The 22,266-nt window shown below is 31.2% G+C and overlaps 3 protein-coding genes across 3 annotated transcripts; 1 reads left to right on the top strand and 2 right to left on the bottom strand.

Annotated features, from left to right (window-relative positions):
* Window positions 1–2,467: 2,467 nt before the first annotated feature.
* Window positions 2,468–6,970, bottom strand: LOC112906848. The gene is made up of 4 exons (XM_025981878.1): window positions 6,864–6,970; window positions 6,363–6,734; window positions 3,540–4,252; window positions 2,468–2,787 (listed from the first exon to the last, which is right to left on the bottom strand). Exons 1-4 carry the CDS (start codon window positions 6,952–6,954, stop codon window positions 2,503–2,505), a joined length of 1,461 nt encoding a protein of 486 aa, XP_025837663.1. The 5' UTR covers window positions 6,955–6,970; the 3' UTR covers window positions 2,468–2,502.
* An 11,186-nt stretch (window positions 6,971–18,156) lies between these two features.
* LOC108737952 (lactoylglutathione lyase) lies at window positions 18,157–19,461 on the top strand. The gene is made up of 3 exons (XM_018471150.2): window positions 18,157–18,399; window positions 18,558–18,787; window positions 19,135–19,461. Exons 1-3 carry the CDS (start codon window positions 18,163–18,165, stop codon window positions 19,370–19,372), a joined length of 705 nt encoding a protein of 234 aa, XP_018326652.1. The 5' UTR covers window positions 18,157–18,162; the 3' UTR covers window positions 19,373–19,461.
* A 94-nt stretch (window positions 19,462–19,555) lies between these two features.
* Window positions 19,556–22,233, bottom strand: LOC112906846 (putative phosphatidylinositol 4-kinase alpha-like protein P2). Its single transcript, XM_025981860.1, has 4 exons — window positions 22,191–22,233; window positions 21,792–22,016; window positions 21,322–21,481; window positions 19,556–21,147 (listed from the first exon to the last, which is right to left on the bottom strand). Exons 1-4 carry the CDS (start codon window positions 22,231–22,233, stop codon window positions 20,922–20,924), a joined length of 654 nt encoding a protein of 217 aa, XP_025837645.1. The 3' UTR covers window positions 19,556–20,921.
* Between the last annotated feature and the right edge of the window lie 33 nt (window positions 22,234–22,266).

Raw genomic sequence — 22,266 nt, 5'->3', positions numbered from 1 at the left:
AAAATTTTTTTATAAAAATTCGAAACCGGTTTTCTGGAAAAATTACTATTCTAAAACCGGTTTTATAAAATGTCGGTTTTTGTATAAACCCTAGTTGCAATCGATGTGTCGTATACGGCGAGAAGCCGTTCAAATCGATGCAATTTGCCCCGCAAAAATTTATTGCAGGAAGAGAAATATCTGAGCTGTTAATGTTAATCCATGCACTAACTGTAATATTGGATCATCTGTGACTGTTTTGCTTAATTTTAATTTGTTTAATTGGCGAAATGCCTAGTCAGCAAGAAAACATTCACAAATCATCCAGCCGGATGTCTGAACTAACTCCACTTGATCTACAGGGACATCCACGACTCTTGCTTTATATAATCCAGGCAAATTAGCTGAAAAATCGCCATTTTTTGGAATGTTTGGAATAGACCTGATTCTTGCATGTAAATTAGCAAAAGATTACGTACATCACTAATAAACTTATGCGCACGCTCACAAAATGTGAGAAATTTTCATCATAAACATTCGATTTTCTTGTGTTAAACCTGAAGCAAACAACTAATAGAAAAGTGTTGCCTTAATTTCTCGAATAGATAGTCACCCGTAGTAAAAAATTTCCATTTAACTTCAATAGGAGTCAATGGAAAATTTGTAAATTCCATTCAAACCCATTTGGTATAAATGGAAAAATAATTGTTTCCATTTACAATAATTCCATTAATATTTACATTTTCAATGGGAACCGATGCAAATTTTATAAATTCTGTTTAAAACCATTCAATATAAATATAAGGATTTCCATTGAGTTCAGGAATGGAACGCAACGGAAATCCCATTGCGTTCAGCGACGGAAATCCCATTGAGTTCGAGAATGGGATTTCCACTAGAATTCTAATGGAAATTCCATTCATCCCATTGGCAATTCTCCATTTATTACCATTAATTATTATCAGTGGTAATTAAATGGCATTTTTTTAATGGAAATAGAATGGAAATTTTCCCTACGGGATGCCATGAGCCTGATCAGGCAGNTTCTAATGGAAATTCCATTCATCCCATTGGCAATTCTCCATTTATTACCATTAATTATTATCAGTGGTAATTAAATGGCATTTTTTTAATGGAAATAGAATGGAAATTTTTCCTACGGGCAGTGACTATAGCTGTTGTTTATACATTTTCCTCTTATTAAGCAGGACAGCAAAATTTTCTTCGAATAAATTACTGACCTAGCTCTAATTACAATCGTCTTGTTAATATAATATTATGCGCAATTTAGACAACATAATATTACAGAATGAGAATTTTAAATTGATAAAGCCTTTAACAGCATGTCCACGAGTAAAACTTGTCGAATTTATCCAATTTACAATCATTTTGTCAATTAAACACAATATTATAGCATTATATAGTCCGCTAGAGAAAAGTAATAGTTACGAAAGTTGTTAAACAATATGATTGACAGGAATGAATAAAATAGAAATGAATTCAGTACAATTTCCAATTACGTCGCAATGATAACTTCATCGCAAAATCCTCCTTTTGTGAAGACTGTCATCCCATTATTCGATAAATTAAATTTGAAAAATAACGTAATGGCGGATTTTTTTAAACGGCAATAAAATGCCTGTATGTTAAGAAATTTAAAATAAATTTCAATATTTTCATTTCTTTTTTCCTTATTTGTTTTTCAAAATTACTTCATCAATATCAAATTATATCAACAATTTTATACATTAAAATTTATTCCTCTTATTCAAGTAATCAAATACTATTTATTCTCTTTTTATTACAAACATTTATTTATATTTAAAACATTTTATCAATGTGATTAGTATCATGTTCTGCTTTATATTTAAAATCATTGCAGTAGTTTTCCCTTTAAATGTTTCACGATTAATATAATCAATTATTCTGCAATATGAAAAATATATAAATTCTATCAAATGTTATTGCTTTTTTTACCTGTCAACGACTACATAGGGGGTTCGTCAAATTTTTTCAGACCTTTCTTTTGGTTCGCGAGAAAAAAAGGTTGGGAAACACTGCAATAGATAATAAATTTACTAACGGTGTTAAAATTTATCTTACTTTTTATGGAATAAGAATGCAGTAATAGTTAAATCCATTTATTTTATTAAATACATACTATGTTCTAAAAGACGTGTAGCGCTAGCAGAACAACTATTAAAAATAAATCACAAACATCACTCGTTAGTGATGATGGACACCATTACAATATTTTATGATCGATTTTATTCAAATGTGTCCATTAACGTTCATATTTTTAAAGATTATAGTTTTGGTGCTGATAGCAAACAAGAGTGCCAATTTTATTATAAATTAATATTTAACGTTTAACCACATACATTATTATTATTTCTGCTATAAAGATTCCTACAGAAATAACAATTCCAACTCCTAANGTGTCCATTAACGTTCATATTTTTAAAGATTATAGTTTTGGTGCTGATAGCAAACAAGAGTGCCAATTTTATTATAAATTAATATTTAACGTTTAACCACATACATTATTATTATTTCTGCTATAAAGATTCCTACAGAAATAACAATTCCAACTCCTAAAATTATAAAAGCTCCTGTAAAATCTTGTAATTTTAGTTTTGTCGCTTCATATGTAGCAGAAGGTATAGCAACGTGTGGCAAAGTTGCCATATCCATGTTAAGCCATTTTCCAAAAATGCCCGCTTCAAACGTCCACATTAGTATTTCATTGATTTTATCCAAATACGGAAATCCTTTTCTGACCAAGAAGCATTCGTAGTAAAAGTCATGCTACAAATCACACTGATTTTAGGAATTGCGATTTTTTAATCAAAAGCATAGGCACAGTGGATAGGTTACTAAAAAAATTGAAATATCCGTACGGATTAGATTGCAACAACTGTGATTTAATATTCAATATGCCCGATTTTAAATAATTGAATAAAAATTCTTATTTTCGGTCCCGAATTCGGAGAGAGCGTAAAATTTTATGTCCGGATACAGAAAGAAGTAATTTTAATAGAGAATAACTTGACCTTGCAGATGAAGTTCAAGATCAAATTGTAGATCACTATTCTTCTCCCCTTCCGAACACAGTAATATGTGTAGAGATTATTTTTGAATAAGTTGCATTTAAAATGGAACACCTCGAACAATTAGGTACATATATGTGTACATAGGTAGGTCATGCTGGTCGAATTATAAAAAAATGTTCGAATAAACACAAAAGACAGTACAATTCATTATCATGTCAGCTAATTTTTCGCAGCAAATCTACATTCTGTAGATGAAAAGAGCCTTTAAGCTTTCGCGGGCGTTGTCCAAAGTACTACTGGTTTCCGGACTTATTGGCTATAGCATTAGAAATTTCCTCATTCAACGTTTCACTGACACGAGTGATTGGTACTTACAAGAGTTCTGCTCTGATATTTAATGTAGACTACTTAAAAGAACCAACTACTCATTTCGGCGAAACGTCGAAAAAAAGTTTCTAGACGATGACCAATAAATATATAATATTTCTAATGAACACATCAACTTACGAAAAGTTTTAATTTTTCTCCTTCATTGTAATTTGTTATAACTTTGGTTGCTCTGCTATTAACGACGATTCCATATTTTTGACTTTTAATGACGTTCACTACTTCACTATAAAAGGCGTCACTTGAAGGCTTTATCCACTTTTGTTTCATAGCTTCTTGTAGACCTTTGAAACCCTTTTGTTCAAGATGTCCAAATAAACCTTCATAAAAATTCATTTGGTAATGACTTTTAAGAAAATCTTCAAACGTTCGAATTTTAGCCTCCCTGGGAGGATTAGTGACAATGCTGCTTATAAGGGATGTGTACACAAGGTTCAGATAAAATCCATGAATTATTGCGATGAACATCAAGAGTCTAAGAGAGATTGATTTACTCAGTAATTTACCAGAAGCAGTCGTCAATAATGAAAAGGCAAATATTGTTCGATTAAGTAATGACATTTCAATTGCATCATTTAGGAATCTTGAGTGTAGGGTCAATAGGGGAACCAAAACAATTATAATTGTGATTATACTGAGGCAAAAGTAAGAGATGTAACGTATTGGAAAAAATATGTTCCACTCTTTCAATATTTTTCGACGTGGAAACAACCAAATGTTTTCCGCGAAATAGTAGAAAACTGTTTTCTCTACTAATTCTCTCTTAATTCCGTGTTCACATGTTATCACACCTATGTCCAACATATGGTTGTTCAGGTCATTTATAATTGAACCTAAAAAGAATTAGTTTTAGTTCAGTATTGACAGTATTCAGACAATAAACATATATATTGTGTGAAAAAATGGCGGCAAGATTATTTCAGAATAGTTTAGTATTATTAATATTTTAGATTTGGGCTTGGTTAGATCTCCGAAAGCATGGTAATCCCTTGCTATCACACTTCTTCGTTAACTGTAAAAATTTCTGCAAGAGTCCTAGTTTTCTTTTTGTCGAGACTGTGAATTTATTTTCCCGAGCAGTCTCTTCAGTTTCAGACGATACCCTTCATCTGCCTGCATCCTGGTTGTTTTTTTAGTCCCTGTATAGCTCTGAAGTAGCCCATTTGTAATGTCTTGCTTGATGAGACTGCACCAACTGATTCTGGGCCAATACTTTTGCAAATTCGTCTGAATGCCTATTATAACCAGTTTATGCTAAGTTTAAGTAGAAAAACGAAACTTTAAACGAAAGAATGGAAAATTAGTAGTTTTCTAAACTATATGCCGCAGTTAGTTGACTGATTCTTGACACAGCTGGTATTTCTTCAAGCTCAATATTCAGTATCACTTTAAATTGCCACAATCCCGTACCGATAGAGAATGCTGTCTTCCCGTTGATTGCAGAATCCAAATCCACTTGCGAATAGCCACTTTTGAGGTCTAGCGTTGAAAATATCATTGACCCAGCAAGTGTGTCTAAGATATCGTCGTTTCTTTCTTCGTCACATTGTTCAGTTCACGGTAGTCCTGGCAAAAACGTGTTAGCCCATCCTTCTTTTTGACCAAAGTTACCGACGCGGTCTGAGGGCTGGTCCATGGTTCTATTACTCCATCTTTTTGTATTTCCCTTGTGGCATTCTCGACTTCTTCTTTCTTGATCAGGGGTAGTCTCCTCAATCTCTGCCAGATAGATTGCGCTCTTCCTGTGTTAATTTTGTACGCTCGCCCCTTCTTGTCATTTACTAATTCCAACACATCTTGGTATTGTTCGAATAATTCCATTAATTATCATTGTTCAGTTGGTTTACCCTTTTCTCTAGCTTTCTCGAACATTCCCAACAAATCTTCTGGAACCCGTTGGATTTTACCTGTTGGCTGGCTCACCTTTTTAACTTGTGGAACAGCTATATCTTGCAAATAGAACTTGAACGTCTTCCCATTCAATGTCAAAATTTTTCTCTGGAAGCTCAGACAAAAGTCATATTTCTGAACAACGTCCAAGCCCAAGATTACGTTGTTTTCTATTTCCGCAAGCAGTAGACAGTGTTGAAAAGATGCAAAAGCTCACTTAGGCTGCCTAGTATGCCTGTAGGCAAATGGATCCACCGAAAATCAATGAATTCATTTTCGCATACATATACATATACATATACATATAAGGGTAATATCCTTTAAAATTGCATAAATTTAGTTGTTAAATCCCATACTAAAAACTACAAAAATTTCCTTTCCAACTAAAACATTGTTAAATTGATCTAACGCTATTTTTCCGTATTCTCAATAATTAAAAGTGTTGGGTTTCGGTAATTATAGTTATTACTTTTATCGCGGTTACTTTTAGTTTTTTTCCTTTCTGTTGACTTATAGTCGGCACTGCTAGATACCCGGCAGTATCTAACAACAAATGCTGGAATCTTTCTCACTACCAAACCGGATACCCACCCCATTTCTAATAGGGACCAGCAAATTGAAGTTTAAAATAATACGAAGTGGTCTGTATTCTGTCGAAACTGCCAGACGCGGATCGCGATTTCGTAGCCAACCTCAACGTGATATGCACGTTAGCTTAATCGAAAGCCTGCGACGCGCTGATGAGATCTAAAAAGATCGAAATCGCGATCCGCGTCTGGCAGTTTCGACAGAATATAGTCCACTTCAAATTATTTTATTCGATTAAGCTAACGTGCCTATCACGTTGAGTTTGGCTACGCCGGGATTCGTTTTCAGCAAGTAGATATCCACACAAGTGGACCTTGTTGGAGCATACGTAATCCTAAAATGTAACATCGTGCTACAGATGGCGTTTACTGCGCCATTTGTAGTATTTTCTAAAATTGAAGTTTAACTATCGAAATCTTCGCAAATAGCAGAGAAACATAAAGTAATAATAAGTAATGAACATACCAACTGAATCGTTAAAGAACAATTCATCTCCGTAGACCTTCTTTAGTTTGTTTTGTATCAACTTCAGTCCAAGTAAATTTGCAATAGCTTCTTGAACAGACCGAATTGATTCACTTGAAGGTTCTCTAGCAGGTGAAATATTGATAGAACAAATTTCAGTTTCCTTCGGAATTTTAGAAATAAAGTAATCATCTACTTTTTCTACGCTAATATTGAATGGAGTCAAACTAATCAAATTTTCACATCGACTTGTAGATTTCTTGAAGTTCCATGAGTATCCCAGTAAAAACCCGTCACACAATCGTATGAAAAGGCATTTGTAAATGTGTTTCCTTCTTAATATATCATACGCCTCTAAAATTTCGTTATCATCTTAAAAAGAAAAGCTACAATAAATTATGAAGAAAAATAGATACCTAGTGATTACAATAAACTGTTCAATATTGAGTAGATGAAAACTATAAATAAATAATTTGCTTAAAATTATTAGCAGATACGTACCTAACGAGCACTCGAAAATGATTAGAAATCTGTTAGTAGGATTCCATGTTGGCGATTTCATAATGAATTTCATTATAAACAACAAATCCATGAAATTATTGGGGAATATTAAATAGTCGTACATATAATTACTGTTTTTTATATTAGCATTAGATCCAATATCATTAGAATTAGAATTAACATTTTTGTCGTTATTTTTTATGCAAACAAGTTTTTGTGAAATATTGACTTTCATGAGAATTTTTTGACCGAATGGACTGAGTTCAGTATACGTTATGAAAGTAAACTTTTCGTTCAGGTGTTTATTAATAAAATCACTAACCGTTCTTACATTATTCTCCGAGTTTGATTCAGCGGAAGGAACAGTAAATCTTTTAAATATAATACTTTCTTCTGCATTAATGTAAATTGCATAATTTATCAGAAAAGTTAAAACAATAACTACATTTACCATCATATTCCCTTACTTATAGACGACTGCAAGTTTACTACTCGCTTCACTTGCTACTAAATAAAGTGGTAAGCAACAGTCTGATGTATTTAAAATTAATGAAAAATCTATAATGACGTACTTATAGATTGTATTTAAATAAAATTGCTTTTCAGATTTAACTACCACAACTTTATTCTATGCAAGACATTTCAATATTGTAGTGTATTACATAAATTTGATAATTTATTCAAGTACTATTAGAGTGTATGTTAAGCAAAATTATACGGCTAAAACAATAAAAGAAATGAATTAATTTCCTTAAAATTAATAAATAAATAAATAAAAATTACTTATGGCATATTTTACTTGGAGTCTATAATATCAAAATATTTGGTTTTTTCCAATTTTCAATAAAAATATCTAATTTTTGGGTTCTCTGGTGTATTAATACAATAAAAAATCATTGCTTCTATCCATAGGTATATATGCAAGAAAATATGGCATTTTTGCAGGAAATTGTTAACAACGGGAACATTGTTATACTCCAACTAAAAAGATGCAAAAGATAATTTTAGTTTATTTACATAATTTTTATTACTTATTACTATATTACATTCGAATTTTTCTTTTAGCCACATATGTATACTTATAATGAGGTTGATTTTTAGTTAAAAGTGCACAGTTTCCATTATTTGCTATATAAATGCTATATAAAACATTATTCAAAAAGTTACTAAGCTAATTTTAATAAATTAATAACTTGAAAACATCAATTGCCTTCAAAATCTCCACTCTTCACTTTTGCAAACAATTTTTATATTCATCTGAATTCGGGCTTCAGTCGAGAGAGAGATTTTGGGCGATATCGAGACCACATACACAATTATTTTTTTTTTATGAAGTTTCTGTTCGAAAAATTAAAAAAGGTCTTCTTCTTTCTTCATTATGCAAACAAACAATATTCAAATATTAATGTGAAAATTCATTTTCAATTTTATTATAAACTACAATAAGTTAATGAGAAAAATTTGTTGCTGTTGTCACACCCTCGCCGGGAATCGAACCCGGGACCTTTGGCTTTACGCATCAAGGCCAAGGATCTTGAGTTCGATTCCGGGCGAGGGTGTGACAACAGCAACAAATTTTTCCTCCTTAATCTGAAGTATTTTATAGTGGGTAAAAATTAAAAATGAATTTTCACATTAATATTTGATATTAACCACCATTAAATGCTAAATCGTTTCATACAAACAATATTCATTTAACTACTACACACGATTACAGTTTAGCCGTTTATTTAAGTAACTGTACTAGCGCCTGATGACGTTTTTGTGCTTTTATTTTGTATTTTTTATGTAAAATAATTTCGATTATAAAAGTAATTGTAGACAAGAGCAATCCAACTCCTAATACTAGAAAAGCAGTCGACATTTTTGCTAGTGTTAATGGAACAGCCGCGTAATGTGATTCCGTTGGAACTTCTACTTTAGGATACAGAGACATTTCCTTATATATCCATTTATCAACCAATCCAGCCTGGAATATTCTGGACAGAATTTCATTAATTCGATACAACAGGGGAAAGCCGCTTCTTACAACGAAAACTTCCATAAATCCATTATATGGCTATAACGTTTATATAACTATTAAGCACATTAATTTAAGGAAGTTACCCCATGTAACACAACAGAGGGATTTCTTTATAATTGCAGTTGCATTCCTTTAACATAAGTGTTCAAATTTCAATAACTTGGTATACAGGGTGTAACAAAAATAAGTGCGAAGTATGCAGGATATGATAGGGCACTATAAAATGAGAAAATTATGTAAATATTTTTATTTCCGAAAGTTCATCGTTTTCGAGAAAAACAGGTAAATTCAATTTTAATCCTGGTAAAGAAATACGACAATGCAACGTCGTATTCAATAAGCTGATAATTAACACGATAATTACGATTATTGTATCCAGTTTACATTTCCCAAAAACTCCGCACCTATTTCTGTTTTGTGGAGCTGAGTTAGGTAATAATAGGATATTCTGGATTTGGAACAAAAAAATTAAACTAACAAAAGGCAGTATAGGTCTTGCTCTCATTAACTCTAATGTCTGTTAAAAAATTATTAAAGCTGGAAATGCATAAAAGGATTTACCTCAGAAGAAACCTTATCCACATTTTTGTAGTTCCTTATCACCTTCTTGAAATGTTCTGAGGACAAAACAGCATAATCTATACTGTTGACAAAATCTCTAGTTTCATTAATGCCAACTTCATATTTTGGAGGCATCCATTTACTTAAAATCAAGTTCGTCAAGTTTTTGTCAAATTCTATAGCTAACCCAGTAAGGATAGGTTTGTATGTCCTTAATTGTAATCGGCTGTTAGCTAAATCACGAAAATTTGTAATTTTCCGTTCTAACGGAGGATTTGTCATTAGGCTGCTCGTGAAACTGTAAAATCCCACAGAAACATGAAGACCGAGCATTGTTCCAAGCATCATCAGAAGTTTAAACGATATCAATTTATTACGAAAATGTCCTGTACCGATTGCGAACAAAACGGCGAGAAACATAAAAGGCCATTTCGATATCATTTCATATATGCGTGGTTTTATGTAGCATCTGAGAGCGAGTAAAATAATAACGAAAATAAAGAGAGCAAATAACCAAACCATTACACCCAAATCGCGATAGATCAAATACAGTGATAGAATGGATCGTCGTTTAGGCAAAAGCCAATAATTGTGCCTATACATGGTAAGAAATGTATGTTCTATTAAAGGTGATGGTCTCATTTCCAACACGTAGCCCACGCCTATATCCACAAGATGTTCTTCCATATCTCCAATTAATGTATCTGGAAATAGAAACTTCGAAAGTAACATAACATTCAACGGTTGAGTACCAAACTGTAGCTTAGTTTTTAAGATATTGAATCTAAGGAGAACTAAGTAAATTTTATACTTTTTATCCGGATGTTTTGTCACATTCAGTCACTTGCTTATCAATACCAATACTGATAAGTATATTTGGTCTTGATCCTGGTTTTGTTATTCTAGAAGACCTGATCTTTGTTTTTCGAATTTAGTTTATTTTTGGTTTTAGCCCTGAGTGGTTGGATCGTGGTAAAACGAAGTAACTGAATCGTTTGATTGAGCAAACTCATATAACGAAAACGAGAAAATTACTATGACTGTATGTTTTTGAAACTTGCATGTGCAAAACTATGATCGAGAACAATTAATTTAGAAATTTGAAAAAGGTGTATGTTTGTAGCGCGGTGCTGTACGGGTACGAAACGTGGACGGTGGGCGCGGCGGAAAAGAAAAGGTTAGAAGCATACGAAATGTGGTGTTACAGGCGAATGATGAGGATACCGTGGATAGAGAAGGTTAGAAATGAAGAGGTATTAGAAAGAATAGGAGAACAGAGAACTCTATGGATGTCAAAAAGAAATAGGCGAGATAGGTTGGTAGGAGACCTACTCAGGCATGAAGGTCTGGTTAGAGACATATTTGAGGTATAAACGGGAGTTAGGAGGGATAGAGGTAGACTTAGATTAGATTACTGCTCGCAAATAGTTAAGGATGTAGGATGTTCTAGTTTTATGGAAATGCGAAGATTAGCTCAGGCTAGGAAAGAGTGGAGGTACGTGTCCAACCATACTGTTTAACAAAATGTATGAATATCATTCTACAGTAACATAGAGGAATGCCAGACAAGTAATCAGTTACTAACTAATTGATCTTCAATGAATATGTAGATCAATCTTTCAGCAAAAACTGCGTCAGCCTTGTACCGTATCTTGACGTTTCTGTTTAATAATATTATAAAACTTTCGATAAACATCTCGAATATTCCAGAATTTTCAAAATTCTGGAATGTTTTATAATGTCTTTCATGATTCTTTACTTTCTATAATATTTCCAAATTCTCATGAAGATTCCTCACTATGATATACTTTTACAGGTTGGTAGCAGACCTTCTCAGGTATGAAAGTCTAGTCAGAGACATATAAGAGTCAGAAACGGGAGTTAAGAGGAGTAGAGGTAGGCCTAGATTAGATTACTGTTCGCAAATAGTTAAGGATGTAGAATGTTCTAGTTTTAGGGAAATGCGAAGATTAGCTCAGGATAGGAAAGCGTGGAGGTGCGTGTCTAACCACTCTCAAGACTGCAAAACTAAACCAAATAAAGATCTTCTAAATAAATTAGGTATTAATCTTGGACTTGCAATCTTGCTAGAAAAGTGGTCCCAAAATCGCACGCGTATTAACAAAAACTAAACTAAGATTGACACTTCGGATCCGGCACTTATTTTAGGAAATGACCACTAATAATATTTTAAACTTTTAAACACAGCGTAAGTACCTATTTAAATTTAAAATAAGTAATACACCAATTGTATTTGTTAATAATATCAATCATTTTACACTAAAATCCAATTGGTATTTTTTTACAGTGATGTCTCTGCCGCCTACAAAATATGCGGTCGGATATCTGGCAAAACTAATGCTGGGTACACAACTATCCGGTACGAGGTCAAACCACAAATCGGTGCATCTCCAGTTGACACTACGTCTGAGACTGAACGACATGGCTTAGACGTTTAGCATTCGGAAGGACGCGGGTTCGATTCCGGGTCGTCCGTCTGCCTTGGTCCAAGTTTTTTCTGTGGTTTCCCTTGGATCATTTAGGCAAATACTGGGGCAATAAGATTCCACAGATAATCTTTCATTCTCGTCCGTTTTCATTTCGTCCATCTCATCTTTCTCACCCGTACCACTCCACTCATTCCACGATTCCTGAATGGACGCTGAAGAGGACCTTCCGGCATAGTCCAGAGGGACTGCCCGTTCACCAGCATTAGTTTCTGGTCGGAATGAAACACCCAAAAGTTTTTCTTTTACTACGTCTGCTAAAGTCAGTACAAACGAAGATGTCATAAATTATAGTAAATAGTAAAACCGCAATGGTCAAAATCTAGTGTTCAAATCTGTTCCATTTTTTTCCCTAATTCAAGTATGTGAGAAGAATTAAGGTCAATACCCTTATTGGCCCTATAAGGGTATTGGTCTTGATTCTTTTTACATCTACTACTCAAAACCAAGATCAAGAACATCATACGAATGATAGGGTGACCATACGAACAGAATTTTCTCTTTGAGATTTATGATTGACGGTTCATTTCAAGAAAGAAAGATTATAGCTCCTTAAATTAAGTAAATCATGACAGACTTTGCTTTCCTTTCTTTTCCTGACCCGTTTTTCTTATACGAATATTTTTTTTTATTATTTAACCGCTGAAATTTTACTTACCAGCTGATAGACCGTATTTAAAATTTTCTTTGTATGCATTATTTTCCTTATTTATAATAACTTTTGCATTTGTTATTTTCGCTATTTCTTCAAGAATATAAAATGAAGCACCAAAAACGTTAGTTTCATTGGTTAACATTAAAGTTCCATAGAACCAGCCAATTTTCAGTGGACAACCACCAAATGTACTTAAATTTCCATGAGATATATTGATTGATGTTTGATTTAAATTAAATTTAACGAGGGATGCACGCTGTGGACATTCGCGCCCCTTTCTGGGTTTCCAAGTGTAGCCAATTGAAGTGTTATCACACACTTTAATAAATGCGACATTAAAAGCGAATATTTTTCGAAAATATTCAATAGATGTTGAAATACCTTCGTCATCTGAAAATCAACAGTCTAAATGTTTGCGTTATTTATTAGTCATAACAACAAACTGCACATTTAATAAAACAAATTATATACAACAAATATTTATGCATTTGTTTGATTGTCTGTTTGTAATCGCGTTCTAGACAATGGCTTCAACGATTTCAATGAAATTTGTAATATACGGTTTTACGGGGCGAATAATAGATCTATAATGGAACGTTAAACATTGGCATGATCCGCAATAAAACTATGGCATTTTCATTCTTCTTTCAACTTACTAACTAAACTAGAACGTTTGCTGAGAGAACGCCTACTTAAACACACGACAGACGTTGTAGAGAATATCGTAAACTTAGAAAAGAGATGTCAGGTAGCAATTGCAGCGGACACAAATAAATAAAAAGGAATTACATTACACCAATTGTGTAGTGTAACAGAAAGATATGCAGACAGACAGTATTTGAGCATGTTGCTAGCACCGAACTTTAAAGAAAGTTCAACATTCTCTGGAATTAAGGAAACCAAAAACGCTTGTTTAAAGATATAATTCCAACCAGGCAGTTGTAAAACCGACTTTGATCCGCTGCATCGCTTACTATTATTCGTTTATCTCTTTTCACTTTGTCTTTACTACTCATGAAGCATTTCCATTAACAAGGGCGCATTCAAAACACAGCAAATGTAAATACTTTTTTGATAATTAAGTATCTATTTAATTTTCTACATTTACTTAAGAAGAAAATATTTTTTAACAAAACCTTGCAGGCATTTGCTCAATTTTTTAAATATTGGAGTTTTTCTAGACTAATATTGGTGTTTACTCTATGTCGCCTGCTGAGAAGATTGTTTGATTCATATTTATCTGTTTGAAGGGATTGAGATATAGTTTTTCTATCTTAAAGTTATAGTTTCTTCAGTTCAGCAACATATAATTATTCTATATATTTCCTTATTTACCTTTGTCACCAGTTTTAATTGGAAAAAAGAGATTGATTCCAAAATAGTTTGTCTAGCGTGAAAGATCAGAGCCAAAATAGGGTTGCAAGCAGTTTTATTTATGTAAAATCAAAATCAATCATTTTATATCAAAATACTTACAACCCAATTTTGTTTCTGATGTTTTACACATTGTAATAAGAGAAAGAAATAGAATCCATAGTTTCTTTAACTTTAGGTTCATCTAATAAGTGAAGCTTTTCGAATCGTTTTCTAGGACTTTCGGATTATACGCATTTATTAGCACACCACAATGTCTTGTAGTTTTCAGTTTTACACAGCTGACGTATATCAATTCGATATTATTTTGCGGGCTATTTTGTCGTAATTTATAGAATTTCGTAATTCCTTGTTAAAGGTACGATAAGTGGTGATTTGGCAGGTGCCGATATCGATTTAAAACTTTAAAATTCCATGGACCATGACATTCAACCCGGAAAACAATATCAATCCAATATTTTAGATTATCCATTTCCAAGGAGTTTAGAATTTTTTGGGGTCTCTTCAGTAAAAGAAGTAGAAGGCATTCATGGAATGTCTCTTCGTCCTCTTTTTAAGGTTCTAATACCTCCAATGGCCAATGTGAGAACTTTCATTCATCATTGTATAATTTTGTATTTGCTTTTTAAATGCAAGTATTTCAAATAAATCACATCTCTGCTAATGACTAGTCCCAAATGGAAACAAGAAAAAAGATACGTCCATTCTCACAGATAATTTATTGTAGACTTTGCCAATTTTGATCGTGGCAACTATATCTCACCTATTTCTTCTTAGTTTTTGTTGAAATCGTTATGTTTAGATTAATCACTTCGTTTGTTAGATTATTTAGGTATAAGTTTAAAGGAAGATTTTGTATTTTTGAAAGAATATGTATGATAAAATATTATAAATCTATAAAACAACCTATACAATTTTATCAAATACTTTACACAATAATATTAATTAAGAAACCTACATAGCTTATTATAAGGTAAAAGTGCTTCGCATTTCTTAGACAAGTACAACTTATCATAAAGAATATCTTAAACTAAAATAAAGATTATCTTACCCCATCCGCATTTTACAATATTTAAAAATTGCCTTCTTGGTGCCCAATCCTCCTGAGTATAAACAAATCTTAATATACTGATTATTTGTTGTATATTATCGGCAAAAAACAGGTAATCATAAAGTTTATGATATTCTGACGTATTTTTGAAAACTGCATTCCCATATAAATTTGTACCAGTTGTGATAATGGCATGTGGCGAATCTAGCCTTTGAATGATTATATCACTTAGTTTATCTTTACCGAGTGTTTCGCCAATTACTTTCACGAATTTGTTGCTCATATGGGTATTAATAAACTTTAAAATTAGCTCGAAATTTTCTGTTAAATAATCAAAATTTTCTACATCATAGTACAGGATGTTTTTTGTAGAATTTTCGTCAAAATATATATTTAACGTATATGAAAAGTGAATTTTAAAATAAAGAATAGCAACTATTGTGGTAACTACAACAACCTTTTGAACAAGCATTTTGTCAAAGAATGTTACTACAATATAAAAACAACAAAAAATTAGGGTAAGCAAGTGCCTCTTTGAGAAACTTTCTACTTAATTTTACTTCAGCTGAATTTTCACATAGGTATCTAATGAAAAAGTTTTACGTAATTTTAAGAAAACAGTTTTAGTTACAGAACATTTTATAAGGAATAAAAATTAATTACTTAGAAAAACATTATTTCTTAAGTGACTTTCATAACAGGCTGAAAATCTGCTTTCTTTCCCATATTAAACATTTACATCACATCATCAACAGGATTCTATGGTCAAGTTTGTTTCGATCTGTCCGCCTCCTCATTAAGTGCCTTAATCTTAAAAAAATGGGATGATCAAAATTTGCAAAGTCTGTAATGAACTATTTGTGAAAATGGATATATCCTCTTTCTTGTTTCCACTTGGGACTGTAGTCGTTTGCTGCGTTTTGAACACGCCCTTGTAAAGTTAGAAAATGCTTCATGAGTAGTACAGGCAAAGTGAAAAAAGATAAATTTCTGTTACACATCATGTCCGCTGCAATTTCTACCTGACATCTCTCTTCTATTGTACGATAAAAGTAGGCATTCTGTCAGCAACCGCTCTAGTCTAGTTAGTAAGTTGAACGAAGAAAGTAAATGCGACAGTTTTATTGCGGACTATGTCAATTTTGAACGTTCTAACTATACAGAACTTTTTGCATTATGGTTGTGAAGCTGGCACAACAAAATGGACGAAATGAATTTCGAAAATGCCGAGTCTTTAGGGGTAATTCATGGTCAAAATTTAAGGAGTCGTAAACTGCTAAAGATATTTAATATTCACATGAAACTAGCTAATTAAGTGATTCCAGCTAAAATTAGTTACAATCTGGTCAGATGTTATTCTGTATTTTGGTTAGTATAATGCTTCATTTGAAAAAGATACTGTAGGGCGAAACAATTGTCGTGGGTTTTAAACTAGCATATTTTATTTAACTGTGTATATTTGAAATAGAGAAAAGAATTTTTCTTTTTTTACTCAAGAACTGATTAAAATAAATTTTACTGAGAAACGCAAAAGTAAACTTTTTAAACTTTGTTTGCAAGAACTCATTGTTCCTTACAAGGAAACCTTATGAGATACCAGGTGAAATATGTTAATCTACACCAAAAATGATTAGGTACTGAATTTTTTGTGGAAAATCATTTTTATAGGGTGAAACTTTGACCCTCAAAATAATACTCCGTAAGGGTGATTGTCGTCAGGATTTCTAACTGATAAGTATTTTCAAAAACCAAATGGATTAAATTCGACACGAAAATCAATTAAAAAAGTGGTTGTAATCGCACATTTACAAAACGGTTCGAAGAGTTAAAAATGAAAAAAATTTAATTGCCAAAAATTTATTATGCAAGTATTTTTTAATGGGACCAATTTTAATCAAAAGTATTAAGTTATTGAATAATTATGTTTTTTTTTAATGCAAAGACATGTATTTTGAAATTTTTTACACACTATTGATTAAAACGGGTCGCATTAGAAAATAATTGCATAATAAACTTTTGCAATTAAATTTTTTCATTTTCAACCATTCGAAATTAAACTTTTTTTTAGTTTCTTAAATGTGCGAATACAAGCACTTTTTTTACCGTTGTTCTTGTAAAATTTAATCCATTATGATTTTGAAAATATCAACTAGAAATATATGAATTTTGACAATCAAGTATCAATAACTTTGGAAGTCGTCTGTCTTCACCCCTTAAAAATGGTTTTTCCGCAAAAACAAATACGGTATCTCATCATTTTTAATGTAGATTAACATATTAAACCCAAAAATTTATAGAATTACGTTCTTTAAGCATTATTTTTACAGCACTTAAGATAATGTTAGAAATTATTAATGAAAATTTATTTTTATTATTAAAGAGTATTATCTTGCCATCTGTTGACATTTCCTTAAATTATTTTCAGTTGAATTTATATTTGAATGATGTGTAGAGGCATCTAAGAGTTGGATGATGAAGTAAAGAAAATGAATATTACGCAATCGTAATTCATACCATACGAATTTAATTCAAATGATTAGATATAACAAATATTTGGGCAATATTTGTTTGTAGTTGCTATTGTTATCACTGTTAAACTATTTAATACAGTGTTTTCAATTTTTGAACATTTTTATTGAATCCTAGATTTTCATAATTTATACAAAAGGAGTTTGTGTTTTATTTTAACTGCCTTTCAAGAAACAAAGCCGTAATTTAATTTTTTTATTCGATTCGCAATAATTTTCAAACAGTAATTAAAATTTAAAATAAACAACCAATCAAAGGGCAGTTCCTCTGCTGCTAGCAGAAGTAAGAGCAGCTTTTAAGTCAATTCTTTGCGCAAGTTTCATACATTTATGCTTGCAGCACAGAATGTGCGTATTATTTAAGCATAATTAGCAGTAATTAAAAATAAAATTTAGTATTGCCTATTTTAAAAAGTTACTTATTAAAGTTAATAAATCTATTAAATTATTTGTAATAATGCAGATAATATTTAAAAGATAATTTGAATTTGAATTTGAAGAAATAAACGAAAAATTCTAATTTATTAACAATTTGCAAAAACGTTTGTAAGATAAACAAACTGGCTTATTAAATAATATAGTAAGAGACCAATAGAAATAATGATCAAGAAAACGATAGCGTTTTTGTCGAATTCCTATCGTTCTTATACGTATTTGTTGAGTTTGTGTATACCGCAAAATATTCGGCGATTATCTCATTTAGATGTTTTAAATCGAAATAATTTCAAGTTTAATTTGTTTAATACATCCACACAAATGGGGGACCAAGCAGCTGGAATACCAATAACAAATGAAGAAATATTAAAATTATGTAAAAGTCCTGACCCTGCTACTAAGGTATGTTTGACCACAAGAGATTAAAATTCACGATTTTCGGGTCGCAATAAATTTTATTTAATTAACAATGAATTCATACACTAGTTATATAATAATATCTGGTATCTTCCACTGCTAGTAGTCCACCTTTCAAATTTTGCTATTTTTTATAATTAAAGGATTTTATATTCCAACAAACTATGTACCGCATCAAAGACCCACGAAAAAGCATCCCCTTCTATACGGATGTCCTAGGAATGACTTTATTAACAAAACTAGATTTTCCAGAAATGAAATTCACTGTCTATTTTTTGGGCTTTGAAGAATCAAAGGACCTTGTAGGTAACCTTGGCTCAAAAGAACGTACAGAGTGGGCATTAAGCAGAAAAGCAACTTTAGAATTAACCCAGTAAGCACTATATTTTTTTTGCAAATTTTTGATATATAATCAGATCCTTTTTCTGAAATATTCTCTCATGTAACTTGATGCAACTTTAACAAATATTTTCAATAGTAATAATAAGTAGTAAAATAACAAGTTTTGAATATGTAGGGACAAAATAAAAAAAAATTAAAAATAAAAATTGTACGAATATTTTATTATTTCTTTATATAAATAAAAGGGCATTTAGCAAAGTCTAAATTAATACATAATTATTCAACCAGGTGAGTATTTTTTTCGATGTTATAGATTAACACTTTTACAGTTTTATTAATAGATATACAAATACAATGATTTTCAAAATATTTTTCTAGCAATTGGGGAACAGAAAATGATCCAGAACAGAAATATCATAATGGAAATTCTGATCCTCGAGGATATGGTCATATTGGTGTAATGGTACCTAATGTTGACGAAGCTTGTGCACGTTTCGAGAATTTAGGTGTCAATTTCATAAAAAGGCCCCAAGATGGCAAGATGAAAACGTTGGCCTTTATTTCTGATCCTGACGGCTATTGGATCGAAATATTCTGTAACAAAACTGTTGTATAAAACATTATAATTGCTCGAAACTTTTTTGCACCTGCTTCCCTAAAATAATGTATTTAAGTTGTATATGAAATAAAAAAAATAAAAAATAATTTACGCGTTTTACATACACTTTTCACACAATTGAAGAGAAACCTTCAGGTAACACCACTTTATCATCATGTAAGCACAAGTTTCACATAACTAAAACGCCTAACTGCAAATAAAATAGTCAAAATAATATTTTTATTATTAGCAACCGAAAAACAGAAAATGGCCCAGACCAAGCATATCGCAATGGCAATTCGGATCATCGAGGAATGGTGCTATTGGAGTAAATTAATTCTTTGGATTGCATCTATTTTTATTTGTTAAACTGCATTTACAATAATTTTTATTACTACTTACAACGTTCGCATAACGTAAAATAGGTAATATTTTATTCACATTACGTACAATAACAATAAGGTACATATTTACAGTAACAACAACAAGTTATAAGACTAGAGATATCTACTCATCATGGCTCAAAGTTAAGTCCCCACTGATATTGAAAATTACTTAATTTGCAACCAAAGTCCTATAATTTAATTTAACTTAAATAAAGAAGAAGACAACAGGTACTGCATTGGTATACAATACGTATATTCATTTAAAAGAAATTGTATGTACATATATTACACTGGCTCAATAAATCGACTAAGTATCACATGTCTAATAGTTGTAGGAAGAAGAAGTAAGATGCATGCGATAATTTAACCCCTTAGTGTTAATATTTAATTGTTCCTGAACGCAATTATTCATTTAAATAAAATGAGAAAAACTTTTAGTTATTTCAGAATTATAGCTGGCAGTAACAAAGCTATATACATAAATGTTCGATTTACAGTTTTACAATTAGGATTTTTTTGAACCAGTCTGCTATATACTGTGTTAAATTATTTCTACTTGGCCATTTATTTGTTTACATAAAATATATTATATATTTGTCAATCACAATAATACATATACATATGTAAATGGAGCATTAATTTGGTATTGTAATAAACAAAGTTAATCTCATTAGTAATCATTCAAAAGGGGCAACTATTCTCATCTAGAAACGTACTAATTGTAAGAATAAAATAAACCAATATTCCCAACCTTTTCTACACCACCTTCCCATTTAGACGGAAAAAAAGTGCAACGCCCCTTAAGCCATAAAACCTATACATATATAATTAACTTTTTCACAAGGGTTTTTTTTAATTTTGTAAAATTGAATATCACATATACTAACAATAACAGGAAATTATTAATCAGGTAACTATTAAAATTTAGTAATTATAAAAAATAAATAAGTATTTCCTAAAGAAAAATTGCATACAATTTTAGTTTTAAATTAATTAACAATAATATAACTGTTTAGTAATGATAAAAACCATTAATATCAAAGTTACGCCACAACATTTACACAGTTCTTAAACAATAAAAGGATACATTTATAATTTTTTATAGACAGTATTTTCCAGAAGAAAATTAAAGAAAATAAGATCGATAAATGCACATGTAAAGATAAATTTGTATACATAATTTAATATGGAATTTGGTTTTGATAATACTGTATCATATCATACGTCCTAGTTCTGAAGTTAAGATAACTGTTACGAATTACTGACAGCATAAATTGAGCCGCTTCTTTATCGGTAGAATTAGGAGAAAACCGTGTTTTAAGTAAACGTATAGTTTGGCCTCTAAAGCATGGTAAACCTGTGTCTAACATCAAAGACACCAATGAGATAATGGCTTCCTGGTGAGGTCTAACGAAAAATAAAATAATTAATATTATTTAAAAAATAATAGCAAATAAAAAGAACTAGCAAAGTTAGCAATGTAAATAAAAGCTAATTTTAAGTAAAAGAATCATCAACATTTTCGTAGTTATTGATAAAAATCATTGAGCGAATGTTAATTAAAATGTACAAATAACGTACCTGACTGCCAAATATGCTTGTACACAAAGTTCACAAAACCATCTGAAAGGCTGAGCATCCATTTTTCCACCCATAATCATAACCATTTCGTCTGTTAATTTGATATCTGGTTCAAAGCCTAAATTTCCACCAGGAGACGATTCAAACATAAACCCAAAGTCTACAAGAAAGGCAACGGGAAACTTTGAATTTTAATGATAATACACGCAAATGAAATTTGGGATTATAGGAGGTCTCAAGCAAAAAGGCTTCATTAATTACTTTTAACAAACACTAAAGAATACCTAAAGCACATGATAAAGATTAAATATGTAGAAGACAAAACCTTTTGATACTTTTGACATAATTATTTTTTTCAAAAGAACGAACTCTTACTTCAATTGATTAAATTGTTTATATTATCGCTAAGTACAGAAGACAATTTTGAAATATGTTTTTAATTTTATAAAGTAGGCATTTTTTCAACTTACCAATATGTATAATGTGCCCATCAATGTCTAGCATAATATTTCCGTTATGCCTGTCTTTAATTTGTAGTAAAAATCCCACGACACTGTAAGCTGCTGTGGACATAATAAAGTTTCTTCTGGCTATTTGGAATTCCTTCGTGCTTTCGTCTCCATATTTTTTAAGGAAATACTCGTACATTCCAATGTCCGTTTGTCGGCCCAATTGATCTCTGATAAACAAACTGGCTTATTAAATAATATAGTAANATTTTTATCAAATTAAATTAATCAATTATTTTAGGTAAAAAGAAACGAAATTATTCTGTAGACATCCATACCAAGTTACTGATATTTTTATTTTGCATATAACTAAATTAAATTAAAGCCTTATTTTTTGAATAACTAATAAAAGTTACTTACCTCCAACGTCGCTTGCTTTCAAGTATTTCTTATCTGTAAACATTGTTTGCCAAAATCGAAGTAATGTTGTTATATC

The sequence above is a fragment of the Agrilus planipennis genome, unplaced genomic scaffold (genome assembly GCF_000699045.2).
Source record: "Agrilus planipennis isolate EAB-ADULT unplaced genomic scaffold, Apla_2.0 scaffold120, whole genome shotgun sequence".
In the NCBI taxonomy this organism is placed as follows: Eukaryota; Metazoa; Arthropoda; class Insecta; order Coleoptera; family Buprestidae; genus Agrilus; species Agrilus planipennis.
The sequence above is the reverse complement of the archived record's forward strand: the minus strand, read 5'-3'. Positions and strand labels throughout refer to the sequence as shown.

What these genes read in the sequence shown, in the direction of transcription:
- LOC112906848 (XM_025981878.1), bottom strand. Translation starts at nt 6,954, where the DNA reads ATGGATTTGTTGTTTATAATGAAATTCATTATGAAATCGCCAACATGG. An exon ending in GTTCTTTAACGATTCAGTTG is followed by an intron (nt 4,253 to 6,362) that starts GTATGTTCATTA and finishes AATTCTTTTTAG; the next exon opens with GTTCAATTATAAATGACCTG. An exon ending in GAGAAAAATTAAAACTTTTC is followed by an intron (nt 2,788 to 3,539) that starts GTAAGTTGATGT and finishes TGTGATTTGTAG; the next exon opens with CATGACTTTTACTACGAATG.
- LOC108737952 (XM_018471150.2), top strand. Translation starts at nt 18,163, where the DNA reads ATGATCAAGAAAACGATAGCGTTTTTGTCGAATTCCTATCGTTCTTAT. An exon ending in GTCCTGACCCTGCTACTAAG is followed by an intron (nt 18,400 to 18,557) that starts GTATGTTTGACC and finishes TTATAATTAAAG; the next exon opens with GATTTTATATTCCAACAAAC. An exon ending in GCAACTTTAGAATTAACCCA is followed by an intron (nt 18,788 to 19,134) that starts GTAAGCACTATA and finishes ATATTTTTCTAG; the next exon opens with CAATTGGGGAACAGAAAATG.
- LOC112906846 (XM_025981860.1), bottom strand. Translation starts at nt 22,233, where the DNA reads ATGTTTACAGATAAGAAATACTTGAAAGCAAGCGACGTTGGAG. An exon ending in TGGGCACATTATACATATTG is followed by an intron (nt 21,482 to 21,791) that starts GTAAGTTGAAAA and finishes CCTTTCTTGTAG; the next exon opens with ACTTTGGGTTTATGTTTGAA. An exon ending in CAAGCATATTTGGCAGTCAG is followed by an intron (nt 21,148 to 21,321) that starts GTACGTTATTTG and finishes ATTTTTCGTTAG; the next exon opens with ACCTCACCAGGAAGCCATTA.